General features: G+C 37.0%; 1 protein-coding gene across 4 annotated transcripts in view; it reads right to left on the minus strand.

Annotated features, from left to right (window-relative positions):
* Positions 1 to 15,688, minus strand: part of NBAS (NBAS subunit of NRZ tethering complex) — a 313,374-nt gene that overhangs the window by 247,389 nt on the left and 50,297 nt on the right. For all 4 annotated transcript variants that reach the window (XM_032430100.1, XM_032430102.1, XM_032430101.1 and 1 more), the window contains one exon: positions 9,940 to 10,008. In XM_032430100.1, coding sequence (XP_032285991.1) covers positions 9,940 to 10,008 — 69 coding nt within the window. The remainder of the gene's footprint in view (positions 1 to 9,939; positions 10,009 to 15,688) is intronic.

Raw genomic sequence — 15,688 nt, forward strand, 5'->3', positions numbered from 1 at the left:
AGAACTCTCCCCCATCACTAAGAGTTTATAGAGAAAGAAACTGAAGACCGCAAGGGTTAAGACACTTGCTGAAGATCATTCAAGTATAGACCACAGAACCTGAGCTAGATGCATCTTCAATCCCGACCCAGGTCACTTCCACCACACCATGATCACTGCCCTCCCCTGGGCCGTAGCCTTTCCAGGAGCCACAGGTATGCTCCTCAGGAGAAGTAATGGTCAAGTACACTTAACTGTTTTCCTCACCTACATAATTAGTCACTAGTGATCTGGATGAGCACTCCCAAGTATTACAAATGCTTCATTAACCAACTACCCTAAAAGTGCTCTGAAAGCAAATAGGAAGTTTATGAATGTCTTTAACAAACAAAAAGTATATTGAATAATGTGAAGAATTCAACGATAGCACTGTGACCTAGAAAACACTGAATGAATATGCTAAATTATCCTTTGTTTTAATCCTTCTCCCCGCCCCCACTTTCTTCCTTTTCTTTCTAGACATTAAGCAGTAAATAACTAAAATATTACCACTTGCTTTTTAACATGGTGGGTTCTTAAATCCCCTTAGTTTTATTTGATACTATGATATCCACACTGCAAACTTACCATTCCTTTTTCTAAGCATTTTGTTGTAGAAATCTGCACTTACACAGACACAAAAGTAGAAATTATAGTACAATGAATACCCACAGACCCAACAACCAGCTTATAAACAAGTATCAACATTCTACATTCGTTTCATGATTCCTTCCCAAGTCACTACAATATCCTCGGGAATTTTTTTTTTCCCCAAAGTGTTTTAAAGCAGATCCACGTACTGAATGGAGCATTGGGTGTTATATGCAAACAATGAATCATGGAACACTACATCAAAAAACTAATGATGTAATGTATGGTGATTAACATAACATAAAAAAAAAAAAAGCAGATCCCAGACATGAGCTGTATATACATTAAGTATACATTTCTTTAAAGTCCCAAGTTATCTGTTTAAGTTTCATATATACCCGCAGTGAGAAGATACGGTTACCAGTAGCAATTGAATTACAGCGAGTCAACAATAGACAAGTCACCTATGTTACTTTAGAAACAAGGTGTTCTCCTTGTGAAATAAAAACTCCTCTTTTATTTGTAGAAACATTTCTGAGTGTCTATAGCACACAGAGCATTTCTGGCTCGGGGAATAATTTATTATCCTGACAGTAACTGTTACACAAGATCTAAAGCCACAGTTAGAAAATCCAGGCTAAATTCTGTGAACAGAGTCTGCCATATTTAGAAGTCTGAGTGCTTCTTGGTCGGCCAGAGAGAGAATTTCAGCATGTGTGCTCTGGAAATAAGAGGAAATGGCTTTTCAATCAACTGCACATCACAATAAAAGTAAACCTCAAACCTTTAAACCGTAATTCCTTATACTGTATTAAGATTTCTCAGCATAAGTGAATAATAATCTTTGTCTCATCTTCTCTATCTGAATTAAGTAGCTCCAAAAGCAATAAAATTTAGCCGTAATTTTCACTTCACTTAAAATGTGTCTGAATTTTTTATATTCCTCAAATATGAATGTCATGTTTATTTTAATCATTACAACAGCTGGAATGTTGGTCAAGAATATGTATCTTGGCAGTGAGAAGTGGAAAGCTTTTTCTCTGAGAGCAGGAACAAGACAAGAAAGCCCAATCTTGCCAGTTTTATTCAACATAGTACTGGAAATTCTAGCCAGAGCAATTAGGCAAGAAAATAAATAAAAAGCACACAAACTGGAAAGGAAGAAGTAAAACAGTCTCTTTACAGATGACATAGTATTATATACAGAAAACCTTAAAGACTCCACCAGAGAGCTGTCAGAATAAACAAATTCAATAAAGCTGTAGGATAAAAGAATCAACATACAAAAACCACTTGCATTCCTATACACTAACAGTGAACTATCAGAAAGAGAAATTAAGAAAACAATCCCAGTTATACTAGCAACAAAAAGAATAAAATACTTAGGAATAAATGTAACCAAGGAGGGGAGAGCTCTGTACAAGAAAAGCTATAAAACACTGATCAAAGAAATTGAACACAAATAAATGGAAAGACAGTCCATGTTTTGGATTGAAAGAATACTGTTAAAATGTCCATAGTGTCCAAAGTGATCTATAGGTTCAATGCAATTCTTACCAAAATTCAAATGGCATTTTCCACAGAATTAGAAAAAATAATCCTAAAATTTGTATGGTACCATAAAAGACCCTAAGTCCCCAAGCAGCCAAAGCAATCTTGAGAAAGAACAAAGCTGTAGGTATCACACTTTCTGATTTCAAACTACTGTTACAAAGCTATAGTAATCAAAATACTACTGCATTGGCATAAAAACAGGCACAAAGATCAATGGAACAGAACAGAGAGCCCAGAAATAAACCCATGCATAGACAGTCAACTAATTTACAACAAAGGAGCCAATAACACACACGGGGGAAAGGATACTCTTTCAATAAACGGTATTGGAAAAACCAGATAACAACTGGACCCCTAATGTACACCATATACTAAAATCTACTCTAACTGGATGAAAGTCTTGAGCTTAAGACCTGAAACCCTAAAACTCTTATAAGAAAACAGGGGATAAGCTCCATGACTGGTCTTGGCAATGATTTTGTTTGGATTTGACACCAAGAGCAAAGTCAAAAAGAGCAAAAATAAACAAACAGGTCTACATCAAATTAAAAACATCTGCACAGCAAAGACAACCTATGAAATAGGAGAAAATATTTACAAACCACATATCTGATAAAAAGTTAATATCCAAAATACACAAGGGACTCCAACAACTCAATAGCAAAAAACTCCAAATAACCCAACTTAAAACTGGAAAAAACATCTGAATAGACATTTTTTCCAAAAAAGACATACAAATGGCCAACAGGTACATGAAAAGGTGTACAACTAATCACCAGGGAAAGGCAAATCAAAACTACAATGAGGTATCACCTCACACATGTTAGGATGGCTATCATCAAAAAGAAGAGTACAAATGCTGGTGAGAATGTGGAGGCAGACAGACAGACCCACACACACACACACACACACACACACACACACACACACGAGTATCATTTGGCCTTAAAAAAAGAAGGAAATCCTGTCATTTGTGACAACATGGATGAACCTGGGGGGCATTATGCTCAGTGAAATATGCCAAACACAGACAAATACTGCATGATATCACTTATATATATTATATGTAATCTTAAAACAAAAAATCAAACTCCTAGAAACAAATAGTAGGAAACTAGTTGCCTACCAAAGACTGGGGGAGTGAAAGAAGTATGGAGAGGTTGGTAAAGGGGTAGAAACTTTCAGTTATAAGATGAAGTTCTGAAGATCTAATGTATAAGATGATGACTACACTTGATAACACTGCATTATATAACTGAAACTTGCTAAGAGAGTAGGACTTAAACATTCTTACACACAGAAGAAAAAGGTAAATATGTGAGGTAGTGGATGTGTAAATTCGATGGGGGAAAATCCATTCACATTGTATACATACAGCAAATCATCACGCGGTTCCCTTTAAATATCTTACAATTATACCTTAATAAAGGTGAGGCAAACAAAACAAGAAAGAAAATGATAAATATCATTACTACCTGCTTCAGTCTACTCTATTCCATGAGTAGCCGCTGAAAGGCAGACTCCCTAAGTAATTACTTGGTAAGTTGTTATCACTGGGTAGGCAACATAGGACAAAGTAAGTTGGTTGGCAAAGCCCATTTACATAGTGGATGGTCTTCTTCCACCAGAAATTAATCTATAGCCCTTTTAATTGACTGTATTATCAATTCTATTTACCTCCCTGTCTCAAATCTCTTCTCAAAACTTTTCAAAAGGTACTTTCCTCTTACCTCATTGAATCTCTTGTGTAGCAATGCGATACTAATACTACTGAAATTAATAATATGAACAGGATTTTAACTTCCACCTCTATTTCTCATTTATTAAACCACTAGTTCAAACATCCATTTGATCTTTTGTTAATTAAAAACGTTAATTAAAGCCTTCTACTACTGGCAGCAATATTTAGAATGGAATTGTGCCTGCTCTCAAACACTGCAATAAAACTTTTAACTGTCCTTTCTAAGAGAGTAATTCTTTTAAATGTTAAATATCAGATCTTTATACTGAGATTAGTTTAAATTGCCTTTCTTCTACTGCGTATCATCTACATAGAACAATTAAAAATGAGTGATTTCCTATTTCATTACACCTTTCAAATGTACAAGCTATATTAAAATTAAAGTACTGAACTGTAGTGCATACATTCAAAATGTTCCAAATTACTACGTAGCCTTAAAGGTAAATTCATAAGCCCTGCTCTTCCAACATTCAACAATTATTTATTGAATAAATATACTCAATAATACAGTATTACATGTCAGGCACCATTTTACACTCCGGGGAGCCAGCAGCCAGCAAAACATAAATCTCTGCCCTCAAGAAGTTCAGTAGATATTCCTGCCCACTGTGGTTTTATAAGTCTGACCCCCCCAAATCAATCAATCAATCAATCAATCAATCATCCTCAAAAGCATGGTTAACAAACCTGGGGGCAGCAGGTGGGAAGCAACACTGGTGCAAAAGTATGTAGGAAAGAGAAAACCCTTGGGAAAAAAATTTTCCAAACCAATATTCTTTATAAAAGAACATACATAGTTTTTATTATTAATATACTCTTTGAAAGATAATATTATATGCCAGACAATCAGCAGTTGGTTATTTGGAATCATATAAAGGCCATATATGAAAAGCCTACAACTAACATTGTAGTCAGTAATGAAAAACTTTTCCTCTAAGAGAGCTTTTCCTCTAAGATCAGGAACAAGATAAGGATGTCCACTCTCACCACTTTTATTCAACATACTACTGGAAGTCCTAGCCACAGCAATCCAGACAAGAAATAAAAGGCATCCAAATTGGTAAGAAAGAAGTAAAAATTTTTACTATTTGCAGATGACATGATATTACATATAGAAAACCCTAAAGGCTCCACAAAAATACTACTAGAACTAATAAATGAATTCAGTAAAGTCACAGGATACAAAATATACAGAAATCTGTTGCATTTCTATACACTAATAATTTCTCTTTCTGCTACTTCATTAAGGAAACAATCCTGGGGCGTCTCGGTGGCTCAGATGGTTAAGGGTCTGCCTTCAGCTCAGGTCATGATCTCCAGGTCCTGGGATCACATCCCATGTTGGGCTCCCAGCTCAGAGGGGAGTCTGCTTCTCCCTCTGCCTCTGCTTCTCCCCCAGCTTGTGCTCTCTCTCTCAAATGAATAAATAAAATCCTTAGGAAGGAAGGAAGGGAGGACGGAAGGAAGGAAGGAAGGAAGGAAGGAGGGAAGGAAGGAAGGAAACAATCCCATTTACAACTGCACCAAAAAAACAAAAACAAAAAATCTAGGAATAAACTTAACCAAGGAGGTAAAAGACCTGTACCCTGAAAACTATAAAACACCAGTGAAAAAAACAGAAGATGACACAAACAGATGGAAAGATATCCCATGCTCATGGGTTGGGAGAACCAATATTATTAAAATGTCCACACTACTGAACCCAAAGCAATCTACAGATTTAGTGTAATCCCTATCAAAATACCAACAGCATTTTTCACAGAACTAGAACAAATAATCCTAAAATTTGTATGGAACCACAAAAGACCCCAAATAACCAAAGCAACCTGAAAAAGAAAAAAACTGGAAGTATCACAATCCCAGATTTCAAGATATAACACAAAGCTATAGTAATCTAAACAGTATGGTACTGGCACAAAAACAAAACAAAAAAACACATAGATCAATGGAGGAGAATAGAGAGCCCAGAAATAAACCCATGCTTTTATGGTCAATTAACCTACAACAAAGGAGGCAACAATATACAATGGGGGAAAAATGGTCTCTTCAACAAATGGTGCTGGGAAAACAAGACAGCTATATGCAAAAGAATGAAACTGGACACCTTTCTTACACCATACACAAAAATAAACTGAAAATGGATTAAGGACTTAAATATGAGACCTGAAACCATAAAATTTCCTGAAGAAAATAGGCAGTAATCTCTTTGACATCAGCCATAGAAACATTTCTCTAGATATACTTTGGCAAGGGAAACAAAAAGAAAATTAAACTATTGGGACCACACAAAAATAAAAAGTTTTGCACAGCAAAGGAAACCATCAACAAAACAAAAAACAACCTACTGAATGGAAGAAGATATTGGCATATTTTATATCCAATAGGAGACTAATATAAAAAATAAAGAACTTAAAAAGGCGCCTGGGTGGCTCAGTTGGTCAAGTGTCCAACTCTTGATTTCGGCTCAGGTCATGATCACAGGGCCATGAGATGGAGCCCTGCCTCAGGCTGCACACTTAGCACAGAGTCTTCTTCAGATTCTCTCTCCCTCCCCCTCTCCCTGCTCACATGTGTGCACTCTCACTCTCTAAAAATAAATAAAATCTTTAAAAATAAAAAAAATAAAGAACTTACACAATTCGACACCTAAAAAAAAAACAAAAAACAATTAGAAATGAACAGATCGGGGTGCCTGGGTGGCTCAGCTGGTTAAGCATCCAACTCTTGATCTCAGCTCAGATCTTGATCTCAGGGTCATGAGTTCAGGCTCTGCACTGGGCTCCATGCTAGGCATGGAGCCTACTCTAAAAAAAAAAAAAAAAAAAAAGAACAAAGGACAAGAAAAGACATTTTTCCAAAAAATATATACAGATGGCCAACAGACATCTATATATAGAAAAGGTGCTCAACATCACTAATCATCAGAGAAATGCACATCAAAACCACTATGTCACCTCACACCTGTCAGAATGGCTAAAATCAAAAACAAGAAATACCAAGTGTTGGCTAGGATGTAGAGAAAAAAGGAACCCTCATGCACTGTTGGTGGGAATGCAAGCTGGTGCGGCCACTATGGAAAACAGTATGGAAGTTCCTCAAAAAATTAAAAATAGAATTACCATGTGATCCAGTAAATTCCACTATTGGGTATTTACCCAAAGAAAATGAAAACACTATTTCAAAGAGATATGTGCACCCCTATGTTTATTGCAGCATTATTTATAGTAGCCAAACTATGGACCCAACCCAAGTGTCCATCCATACATGAATGGATAAAGAAGATGTGGTATATTATAAACGATGGAATATTACTCAGCCCTAAAAAGAATGAAATCTTGCCGTTTGCAACAACATGGATGAATCTAGAGGATATAAGGCTAAGCGAAATAAGTCAGTCAGAGAAAGGCAAAATACTGTATGATTTCACTCATATGTGGAATTAAAAAATAAAACAAAGAAAAAAAGAGATTAAAAAACAGACTCTTTAATACAGAGAGCAAACTGGTGGTTGCCAGAGGGGAGGTGGGGAGGCAGGAAATGGGTGAAATAGGTGAAGGGGATTAAAGAGTCCACTGATGATGAGCATGGAGTAACGGATAACAGTGCTGTATCATTATATTGTACACCTGAAATAATACAACACCGTGTGTTAACTATATTTGAATTAAAATAAAATAGGCATCATAATGCCAATAACACAAGCTTCCTGTGAGATCATGTGAAAGTACATGTAAGCTAGAAAGCATTCACAATAATAGGGAATTATTAGATAACCCATATGAGGCCTTTCAGCTCTACAGTTACAGTACAAAAAAATCTATGCCCCATAATTATTTCTGGGCTAGGAACCATCACGTACAAATAAGGTAACACATAACATTCAGATATTTACTGAAGGCACTGATTTTAGAATACTAATTTCGTAACATCTTTTTAAGGATTCTGGTACAATGTGCCATTAGGATAGATCAAAACATAAGGAAATGAGTTGTTTGCTTCTCCCTTGTGCTCAATCCCAGAGGATACTCTGATTAAGGAGAAAGAGCCGCGTTCCACACAAGAGAACTGCCAATAGCAGGGTCAAGGCAACACACAACTGGAGTTCCCAGGTGGTAAGAAGGTTTTTTTAAAAACAGGTCTTTCTATACTGGTTGAACAGAGTCATTTTGCCTATTAATATCCCAAATCAACTAATAAACACATTATCTAATAATTACACAGGATATAATACAAAGGAGAAGCATGAATAGCAATCCCCGAATAATTCTTGTTCTAAAGATACTACAACTACACTAGTCCAAGTGAAATAAACACTGAATACAAACCACAAGCGTCTATGGATCCTGCAGCCCAGCAAACCGGAGAATCCCAGCACTGCGGACACTTCCAGAACTTTGCACATGCTGCTGCCAGCCTGGAAATGTCCGGTGTTCCTCTTTTTGCATGAGGAACTCTTACTTCCAAATCAAGTACCCCCTCCAGAATGAAAGGCTCCCTCTTCTGCACCTCAATGGTACTTCATATGATGTTACAGAAGGGGTTATAAAATGTGTAATATTGTGTTGTTTCACAATCACTTCTACAACCGCCTCCCCCACTACACAGAGGGCTCCTTGAGGAAATACAATGCATTTTATTCACCTATTTATTCTCAGCTCTAACATTACGCCTGGGCTCAAATGGAGTGTTTGCTCACTGACAGAAAAAAAAAAAAAATGAATAAACACTGAAATGACATATTTTTGTTTTATTACAGTCAACAAATTTTTTTTTAAAAAGTGAGCCCTTTAAAATTTGTTAAAGATAGTAACTTAGGAGTAGATTCTACTCCTGAAACCAACATTGCAGTGTATATTAACTAACTAGAAGTTAAATTAAAAATATGAAAAAAAAAGACAGTAATTTAAACAGTATTAAGGAGAATGGGGAAAGGACACAGGGAGAAAAAGCAAAGTAACGCTCTGGCTCTCATGCACTAAAATGGTAACAGACCAACAGAGACAACATAGTAAATTAGAAAGAACCAAGTGCAAGGCAGAGGCCAAGTCACTTGATCTTCCATACATTTCTTCATCTGCAAAATGAAAACAAACTCCATGAATTGACTGAAGAGAATGCTAACTGGAAAACAGCACAAACATATGGGGATTCAACATGAAAGTGACTTTGCAGACATAAACAGTAGTGGTACTGCTTGCTTCTACAGACAAAATGCCAAACCAATCCAGAATACATGATTTAGCTGAAGTCAATGGCATAGAAAGAACTAGAACTCAAAATTTTAAATATATTAAATACAAATGCAACAGAATGCTCATCTTATTTCTTACGATTTCTGTATTTTCTTATAATTTCCTTTGGGTTAGTAAAGAAATTAGAGAAACAGAAAAATGAGCTTGTTCGGTTCTCCCCAAAACAGGAAGGGTATGATCCGAGGCCTCCATGTGGGCCCAGACACTTGTGAGAGTAAGACAGAGAGAGAGTGAATAGAACCACCTCCCCCAGAGGCAGCTCCTGAGCGTCTCACTCACATCAGGATGAAGCTGACAAACATCCTTGCCATGAATCCACGCATCTCTTACTGAGGAAAGCAGTATAACAATGGTACTTGAAGCTCAGAATCAACGTGGCTTGTTTCTTCTGGGAGCTTCAATAATCTCAGGTTGTTTTTTTTTTTAATTAAAACAAACTGAAAAGGATATATTGTAGACAAGCATACAAAATTCACAAGATAAAACAAAAAACTTCAGATCATATAATTATTCCAGGAGATTTCTTTGGCTTACATTCCCAGACTCAAGAGAACTAGGTTCATTCTTTACTTTTTTAAGTTTCTTTATTGAGATAATGATATATAGTAAAACAAATTTCAGTGAATAGTTCTATGAATTTTTACTTATGTATACGCCCACATAGTGTGCAATTAAGAGCACATCCAGATGAAGATCTATAACATTCAAGGTTCATTCAATTGTCCTTTAAAGGTACTCAGGGTGAAAATATCTGAGAAGCACAAGGTTAAGCTTGTGAGTTACCTGTTGTTGTCCCGGGCGACTATAAAACTTGACACTTAACATCCTTAATAATCCCAATGTCTTTGGTACCTACAAAATAAATGCACATCATACAAAGAAAAATTAATGGAATGCTTTCTCGCTGTAAAAATTCTTTTATCATGAAATGCAAATTACAGCAAACCTAGTATTTTAAGAAATAGTTGAGAAAATAAGGGTGCCTGGGTGGCTCAGTGGGTTAAATGTCTGCCTTCAGCTCAGGTCATGATCTCAGGGTCCCGAGATCAAGCCCTGTGTTGGGCTCCCTGCTAGGCAGAGAGTCTGCTTCTCCCTCTCCCTCTGCCCCTCCTCCCTGCTCCTGCACTGGCTCACTCTCTTTCTCTCTCTCTGACAAGTAAATAAAATCTTAAAAAAAAAAAAGAAAGAAATAGTTGAGAAAATCATCAATAGGTGTCCAAGATCTTGGTGAGACTCTATTTTTATTTGGGAAAAAAAATCCAAGTGGTAAATATGTCAACATACACCCATACTCAAATGTTTTGTTTTTTAAATACACACATAACAAATCTACTACAATCTATGCAAATTAGAAGCCACTCAAGCTCTTTTCAAATGAGGTTCTCCAGGTTATCATTTTTATCCTATCATTGTTATGGAAAAGTCAAAATTTCCAGTAGAAATTTCATTCATTAAGGAATTGATCCTATACTTGAAAAATAACAACAAAAAAAAAAAATCAACATTTAGAAACCAGTATTTGAAATAATATAACACAAGACTATTTATCTTTAGATTTAAGAGATACATTTATAAAAGCAAGAGAGGAGAAAGGAATACTTTAACAAACAGAAAACAACTAGTTTTGTTGAAGATGAAGAGAATTTAGTACACTACTGAGGGGATGTAAAATGGTACAGCTGCTGGGGAAAAGTATGATTATTCCTCAAAAAGCTAAACATGAAATTACCATTTGACCCACCCATTCCATCCTCATTACATACCCAAAAGAATCAAAAACAGGTATTCAAACAAATACTTGTACCAAACAAATATTCATAGCAATACTATTAAGTGGAAACAACTCAAATGACCACTAAAGAAAGAATGAACAAAATGTAGTATATCCACACAACAGAATACGGTGCAGCCATAAAAGGGAATGAAGCACTGATGCATGCTACAACTTGGATGAACCTCCAAAATATTATGCTAAATGAAAGAAACCAGATACAAAAGGCCACATATTGTATGATTCCATTTATATGAAACAGAATAGGTAAATCCATAGAAACAGAACAGACTAGTGGCTACCAAGAGCTGGAGAGAGGAAGAACAGGGAGTGACAACCTAATTAATAGGTATGAGGTTTCCTTTTGGGGTGATGAAAATATGCTAGAACTAGATCCTGGTGATGGTTGGTTGCACAACACCGTGAATGTACTCAATGCGAGTGAACTGTATACTTTAAGATGGTCAATGGTTGATTTTATACTATATGAATTTTTCCTTAAGAGAAAAAGGAGTACTGTTTTGTCGAGGTTAAAAATTTTCCTACCAGAACTTCTGAGTAGCTAAAGCCATTAGTGATGACCTAGCTCCATATTTCCCAATATTTCCTCCAAAAAAAAAAAAAAAAAAAAGGGAAAATATGAAGTGCCTGGCTGGCTCAGTTAGTAGAGCATGCAATTCTTGGTCCCAGGGTCATGAGTTCAAGCCCCATGTTGGGTGCAGAGATTACAGGACAGACAGAGAGAAAGACAGAAAAAGATAAATCTATGTGAAAACCATGCCCTCAGGCATGCCTTGGTGGCTCAGTCATTTGGGCGTCTGCATTTGGCTCAGGTCATGATCTCAGGGTCCTGGGATCGAGCCCCAACTCAGGCTCCCTGCTCTGCGGGGAGCCTGCTTCTCCCTCTCTCTCTGTCCCTCCAACTACTCGTGCTCTCTCGCTCTCAAATAAATTAATAATAAAAAAAAAAATCTTAAAAAAAAGTGCCCTCAGCTTAACTTGAAGACAGACGATAACCCAAACTTCGAAATAATTTTAAGTAGAAAAATAAAAATCACCAAATCCCAGGTGTCATCTCCACTGCTCCTGCCAACTCCCACCTCCCCATGACACCCACTACAAGGCCGGTGGTGAGCAAAAGCAAACTGTAAAAATACTGCAGGGCCCAGGAAGGACAGACAAGGGAAGGTAGCAAAGGGATTTGACATCTATCTAAAAACATTATCAAAATTATAATCTAAGAAAACTTGCCAGAAATTGAAAAAGATCTGAGTTTATACACTGAAAGAGCCAACGGGGGTACCTGAGAAAATTAACCCCAAAAAATCGACTCCAAGAAATAACCCAGGAAAGCTATTAAATTTCACACAAAGATAACAAAAATCCTCAAGGCACTCTAAGCAAAATGGCCAAATAACATTTGTATGTTATTTCTATGTTTCCCTTTGTAGGGAAAATAATTTAACATGAGTGAGAATTTTCAAATTCCACAGGCAAAACAAAGCAATAACAGAGTAGTGGCTTTTCTTTAAGTTCAATGAAAGAAATGGTAAACTAAGGATTTTATCTCCAGACATGTTTTCCTTCAAATATCCAGGCTATAGGAAAACAATTTTGAACATAAAAGAACTTAAGGAACTCTTTACCTATGAGACCTTCTTAAAACATCTACTAAAAGAGAAGCACCTGGCTGGCTTAGCCAGTAGAGCATGCAGCTCTTGATCTCGGGGTGGTGAGTTCAAGCCCCACGTTGGGTGCAGAGATTACTTAAAAATAAAATCTTAAAAAACAAAAACAAAAACAAACCACATCTACTAGAAGATAATTTCATCCAACCAAGAGATGACTGGGAACATTTCAACAAAAGAAGTAACAGCATTCTGAAAAAGAAATGGACATCGAAGACTAAAGAAAGGTAAGGATGAGGGTAGAAACTAATGTGCAAATATTACATGTTTTGTCAAAGTAGCAATAACACAATTTAAAAAGGGAAGAGAACAGAAAGGGAAAAAGGAAAATAAACTGATTTTTGTAAAAGCAATTAGTAGGGATTAAAGAATACCAATAGGAGCGCTTGGGTGGTTCAGTCAATTAAGTGTCTGCCTTCGGCTCAGGTCATGATCCCAGGGTCCTGGGATCGAGCCCCGCATCAGGCTTCCTGCTCAGCGAGGAGTCTTGCTTCTCCCTCTCCCTCTGCCCCTCCCCCCACTCGTGTTTTCTCTCGCTCTCTTGCTCTCTCTCAAATAAATAAAAATCTTTTTTGAAAGAAAGAAAGAGAGAGAGAAAGAAGAAAGAAAGAAAGAAAAACTACCAATAAAACTGATAAACTGGTAAAATACTGGAGGGCACTGATAACATCAAAAAGATAGCTTCAGTGAAATGATGGAGGTAAATTCCCACACAAGTGAATTCGAATTCAAGAGAGAAAAGAAAGAAGTGTAAACAAATACAGACAGCTCTCAAACATGTTGAAGAAAGGGAAATAAATGGGGGTGGTAGCAGGATTTAGTGGGGTCTAAATCCCCCGAAACCAAATGAAACAAAATGGTTTTTATGATGGAAAAATAAAAGCATGTTGTATGCTGATAAATCTAATTGACAGCAAAATTCATGGGGCAGGAAAAACATCCTTCAGTAAGCAAGAGTGTGAGATCTGGTGGACAAACAGACCAGCTGGCCTTAGCGGGCACAAGGACAGTTCATCTGTAAAAACAAGAGAAAAGGTACCGTGTACAGACAGAGATGCAGGGAGGGAGTAGGATCTTATGGAAATAGTCCTCCGATTATTTCTATTTTCTGAGGGAAATGGGATTTCTCAGGGAAATAGGATTCCAAAATGCCTGTGTTCTTTCCACAAAAACATCCTTTACCCAAAAAGCAGCAACAGCAATAACATAAAAATTAGTTTTGTTCATTTTTACATATTTTCTAAAATTCTGATCTTAAAAATACAGATAATAATAATAATGAACACTATAGATCATTTTATGGTTTACCAAAGGCCTTCACATACATTAGCTCTTTGACTGTGGCAAAAGCCTTACTACACAAGTGTAAGTGATGAACTAAGATTCCAATCCCAGACTTCTAACTCCCAAGTCTGGGTTCTTTCCTTTCTCCCAGTTACTGGATTCAAACCTGCTATATATTACAGCTTATCGCCCTTATTTGTGGACATAGCTATATCCTCCAATACAGTAAAACCCCTTGAGGGATGCTACCTTCCTATTCCTAATACCCAGAGCAGTGATTCAATGTTGAACAAATGAATAGATAAAACTATCTCACATTAATTTGGAAACTTTGGTCAATGCACATATTGAATCTTGCATAGTCTCTTTTTACAACCTAGCAGCCTTGTGAGAGACTAGAATGTATGTGTCAGCAGCATTTTTCGTCAATATCCACCCCAACATAATAGCAACCTTAAACAAACACCTTCAATGAGGACAATATCTGCCACTTGACAAAAGGAGTTAATCCTGTAATTCAAATTACTTCGAGGCAGGGGCAGGCTATGTAGAATGACAGTAAGTTTAGCAGCAAGACACATTTAAGAGCCACTAATGTAATTAAAATACACTTGCAGCATTTGAAGAAATTAATCATACAGCCAAGCATTCAATTTGCAATTTAATGTTTTTCCCCACTTATTCTGTCAGTGCACAGGCAATTTTCTTCTAAGAGACTGCAATCCCGGAGCTTCAGCTGGAGAAGGAAGGACCATAGTAAATCAGATTCCAGTACTTCAGTGAGGAGCAAAGTGAAAGCACAAGAGAATGCAAAGAAGCCAAGGTGAAGAAAGGTTTCATGGTATGTGACCATATTCTGTGACTCTTCCGTTCCCAGACCATTCTGTCACAAACACGCTTGATTATCTGTAGTGAAATGGACTTTCACCGTTTGCCTACTTCATCTCTCCTTGTATTCTCCACACTTACCTGTTTTTTTTCTTTTTTTCCCCTCAACCTTTAATTTTGACAAATTTCATAGCTACGGAGAAGCTGAAGTGAATGTACAACAAAACACCAGTATGCCTTTTGCTTGGGTCCACCAGTTATTAACGCTTTGCCACACTTGATCTGTGTGTGTGTATACATATCTTTTAAATTATGGGTTTTGACTGGGGCGCCTGGCTGGCTCGGTCAGAGGAGCGTGCAACTCTTCATCTTGGGGTTATGCGTTCAAGCCCTGTGTTGGGTGTAGAGATTACTTAAATAAAACTTAAAAACTATGTTTTTAACTAAACCATTTAAAAATAAGTTGCAGACATCACACTTAGATTCAAGAGCCAAAACAGTTTCAAACACTTTCCAAGATTTGCCCTGGTAGATCTCACAGAGAAAACTACAAGCTGGGTATGAATTAAATCAGAAAGAGAAACAGGACTAACTTCCTGCAGAAATGAAATAATATGTTTAATATGTATAAGCAACTCCTACCTCTTTATGAATTATGGGATAATCATCATAGATAAATCTGAGGGTACCACTGATCTGTATATAACTTCCTATGGGGACCGGGGGAAGGTACTCAACAGAGTCTAGAAGATCCGTTCCACCTGTGTTCCCCTATTTTTAGTCCTGGGGTCTTGGGCTCCTTATCTGTGAGGTGTGGCCACTAACACTCAGTCTGGACTCCTCCCTGCATCCTGCAGAAGAGGCAGTACCTAGAATGGGTAGAGGGATAATGCATGGAAGGAAAAGCACAAAGCACAGTCCTCAACTATAAACTCATGCTGAAATACAAACTGTTAGAAGG

The sequence above is a fragment of the Phoca vitulina genome, unplaced genomic scaffold (genome assembly GCF_004348235.1).
Source record: "Phoca vitulina isolate PV1807 unplaced genomic scaffold, GSC_HSeal_1.0 scaffold42, whole genome shotgun sequence".
Taxonomy (NCBI): domain Eukaryota; kingdom Metazoa; phylum Chordata; class Mammalia; order Carnivora; family Phocidae; genus Phoca; species Phoca vitulina.